The sequence below is a fragment of the Lithobates pipiens genome, unplaced genomic scaffold (genome assembly GCF_037356315.1).
Source record: "Lithobates pipiens isolate NorthernLeopardFrog02 unplaced genomic scaffold, aLitPip1_a1.2 Scaffold_30, whole genome shotgun sequence".
NCBI classification, from domain to species: domain Eukaryota; kingdom Metazoa; phylum Chordata; class Amphibia; order Anura; family Ranidae; genus Lithobates; species Lithobates pipiens.
This window is the reverse complement of record NW_027507791.1, coordinates 52,089,150-52,093,060: the sequence shown is the minus strand read 5'-3', so window position 1 is coordinate 52,093,060 and position 3,911 is coordinate 52,089,150. Positions and strand designations below refer to the sequence as shown.

Genomic DNA, 3,911 nt, shown 5'->3' with positions numbered 1-3,911 from the left:
ACTTTACATACAAAATAAGTAAATAAAATAACGTAGGTTATAATTCATCAAATTAAGAAGAAAAAGCAAACAAAGTTCATAAAGAAGTCCTCTGTCGCAATTCTTTCCAGGACACCACGGTGAATCCACTCGAAACAGCAAACAAGTGCCCATCACCGAGAAGTGAATATGCTTACCAGATGGAGGCTTAATCAAAAGCCTTGTATACAAATCATCTGTGTCCTTCTCCTTATAGTTTGCGCTCATAGATCAGCTAACCCAAATGAATGGCAGCGTTCACATAAACATATCCCTCGTTCAGAGATCCAAAATATTGCCAACAGTGGCTGTCTGACGTCACTGCACACCAATCAAAGCCCTGACCACATACAGCACGTGGGCTCTGAAAAATCACTAATAAAAGTAAAAACTAAAGCAGACACCATCCAAAATTCATAACCATCCTAGCAAGTGTTAAAAAAAAAAACTCTTTATTGGCAAATCCCCAGATGACGTCCCCTTGTGACGAAGCACGTAGGGTGGGGCCAGTGACGCTGACGTCATTACGCTGATAGGAGATTGATGGACAGCAAGACAACAGCGGGAAGCCTGTGGAGACGCCGTGATCTCTGCTTTTGATTTTATGCGCAAATCTGATGTTCCTTTGTAAGTGTATTTCTCTATTTCTCATTAAATTAGTGTTTATACAATTACACTATGGAGGCATTTTTTGTTTTTACTTTCTGAGCGGCATAATTGCAATACCCACTGTGTGAGCTGCCTGAGAAGCCGGTATAGGTACTGGGGATACCTGAGAATTTTTGCCCATGCTTGGAGTGACCATTGCAGTATGGTCATTTGGAGTCGGTAAGGGTTATTATTACTCACTTATGGTGTGCCACCTGTTTGGATATAGTCACCGGTTGGGATAAAGGAATCTGTCTTCACCTACCTGAGATTGGATTGTGTTTTTCAGCCCTTTATGTGGACTTTTTTCTTTGTGCACTTTAATACATTATTTCACGCCTTATTGGACTTTTTTTTTATTTTTTACTTATTTTCCTTTTTTAGCATTATTTATTTGCATATATTAGCTGTATAGGTTATGTAATGTTTGCCAGCCACATTATCTGTATAGGTTATGTAGTGTTCTTTGCTACTAAAGAGAGTTTTTTAACACTTGCTAGGATGGTTATGAATTTTGGAGGGTGTCTGCTTTAGTTTTACTTTTATAAGGGATTTTTCACTATTACCTTAGAATTGATTTCAATTATTTATTTAAATTTTTAATGTATTTATCATTGTTATTTATGTCACTTTGGTGGGATAATTGCTCTAATAAGTATATTAATTTTTGTTCAATTATTTATTTACTTTATTTGATATCATTGTTATGTATTTATTTCACGTCACTTTGGTTTGATATTTTATTTATACAAGTTTAATTAATTTTGTTTGATAATTTTCACCATTAGCGCTGCACTAATTTTTACTTTTGAATCCAAACTTTGTCCAAATCCAGTATGCCTGAACCCGCAGGAAATTGTCACGATTGTGTCCCCACTTGCCCAGTGAGCTGAGAAAAGGGATTCCACATCCTACAGGTTACACGTATACATACAAAAGGGGCACATGCTGGTGACGTCTGCCGGGTGCTGGGCTACAGCAATATGGAGAAGGAGACATTGCCTTTAATTCTTCGCTCCCTCTACCGAGACACTGATGTTGTGTTGCACCATTTTCCACCAGCCAGCAGGGGGAGAGCTCGAGCCAAGCAACCCCATAGACTTCTATGCAGAGACTTGAGACTGCTGGGAGTTGAAGTTTGAGATGGCAGCCATATAATTGGATGAATAGGCTGCCCCTATACCAACCATATACCGCATTATACTGAACTTTTACCACATCTGAATCACATCTACCTTGCACCTGTGTCGAGAATATTCCGTACCTATATAGCATGCGATTTAACTGGGATGGTTTTAAAGTGCGCTAATTCTCTTAAAGGGCCCCAATGATAGCCAACAGAACAACATCTCCAATGGACTGCCCCTCCCATAATAACTATTCTGCAAGCCCCCCTTGTTCCCCTGTCCTCTCTGTTACCACCCTCCTTTTCTTTTTGATAGTGCATACCCCAGTCGGTCTAGGACTAGCATTGCAGCTATAAATACTTTCTGGCCCTATTGTTCCAGCACTCGGTAGAAAAAAAACAAACAAAAACGTTACTACTGCTTACTGCTGCACTTGAGGTGGCTTTGCTACTCTTTATGCTGATCTGGATACCAAATGTCATCTTATGTCTAGTGCTTGCTGTAAATATTTTTGTATGCTAAATTGTAATATTACCATTATTAATCCATGTAATGCTTGCCTAGTTACCAGCCATACTGGGTGAAAATACTACCTGGCGTGGTGCCTGTTTTTTTTTGATATAGCACTACATCCCATAAAATTAGTAAATATAGCAAACAAAGAAATCAGGGATTTTTAGGGTGCAAAACACAACACAAATATATATATATATATAAAAAATCTAAATATTATTTTGCTAAAAAGAAATTAGATTTTATTTAAAGACTATTCCAGACTGATAGAACCACGCACTCTCCCAAACAAAAACGGGGGCAAAGAAGTCGAAAAGCCAGAAAGAACATCCGTCACTCCCTGCGAGTCTCCATGAAAATACGTTAGAGTTCAACCAAACAATATATAATAATATGTGATAAGATTGTACAGCTCTCCGATGAAGCATTACATTTTTTTTCTTTTTTAAAACCTTTTGATTTTTTTTTTTCCTTTCAAGTGGAGAGGAAGTAGAGATATTAGAAGTGAACGGTCGGAGTAAAACTCAAAAACGGGTCTCTTTCCATATTTGGCGACAAGCAAGTGCAAGAAAAAAAAAAAAAAATGGGTTCGTTCGTAAATTTTGCTTTTTAATTTTCGCTTTTTTGCACGTCTGCGTTCTGCGAGGCGGTGGAGGAGATTTTGAGGTTTTTCTGCAAGACGTGTGCGTCGGCCGGCTCTATCCTCTTGTAATAGTTCTTCTTTGTTTCGATGATTTCGAAGCCAAATTTCCTGTAGAAATCTATGGCTGACTCGTTACTGATCTGGACATGTAGATAAATGTTGTCGAAGGTGCCATCTTTTTCACAAATGTTTAAGACGTGATTTAGCATCTTTGTGCCTATTCCTAGCCTTCGGTACGGTGCCAAGCACCCCAGGGTCATGATGTACAGTCTCTTCTGATTCTGGGAGTGATCCACCCTACAGCATACCGCTCCCACTGCAATGTCATTGAAATAAGCAAGTTTTGCAAGCTCCCCGACCTCCAAGACGTCCTTGTAGAATTTGTCATTGTAGCTGACTGGGAAGATGACCTGGTTCAGCCTTTTCAACTGTTTTATGTTGTGTGGAGTCACATCCCCCAGCTCGATCCGGCCCTTCATGGTGACAGCGGATCCCCCTCGGTGTCCCGGGCGGTGTGGGGCGGAGTCTGAGTCCCGGTGCACCCCACCCCCCTCCTTCTCTCGCTCTTCCTCTCTGAAGTAAGCTCGGTATCCCAGCCGGCCGGTGCCCCCTCCTCCTCCACCTCCGGACCCGCCACACGTGACCCGGCCGACTCCTCCGAATGGCGCGAAGGGCACCCCGAAGCCGGGAGATGGCTGCACGCATGCGCAGAGCGCCCTAAATATTATTTTAACATTAAAAAAGTCAGAACATTGTCATCATATATATCCTATACATCCATACGGTAGATGGAAAAGGTGCAGTAGACTCCAATTCTCTACATGTTTTGCCATACGATGGCTTCCTCAGGAGACATTTAATAAAGAACTGCATATATGATCAGTAAAAATTTAAAATAGTATTAATATATATATATATATATATATATATATATATATATATATATATATATATATATATAT

At 40.0% G+C, this 3,911-nt stretch overlaps 1 protein-coding gene across 1 annotated transcript; it reads right to left on the bottom strand.

Moving 5' to 3' along the window:
* Positions 1-2,522: 2,522 nt before the first annotated feature.
* On the bottom strand, positions 2,523-3,643 carry NAA50 (N-alpha-acetyltransferase 50, NatE catalytic subunit). The gene has a single exon (XM_077464218.1). It carries the CDS (start codon positions 3,426-3,428, stop codon positions 2,916-2,918), a length of 513 nt encoding a protein of 170 aa, XP_077320344.1. The 5' UTR covers positions 3,429-3,643; the 3' UTR covers positions 2,523-2,915.
* Positions 3,644-3,911: the final 268 nt, after the last annotated feature.

Excerpts from the sequence above, each read along its gene's own strand:
- NAA50 (XM_077464218.1), bottom strand. The coding sequence starts at position 3,428 with ATGAAGGGCCGGATCGAGCTGGGGGATGTGACTCCACACAACATAAAA.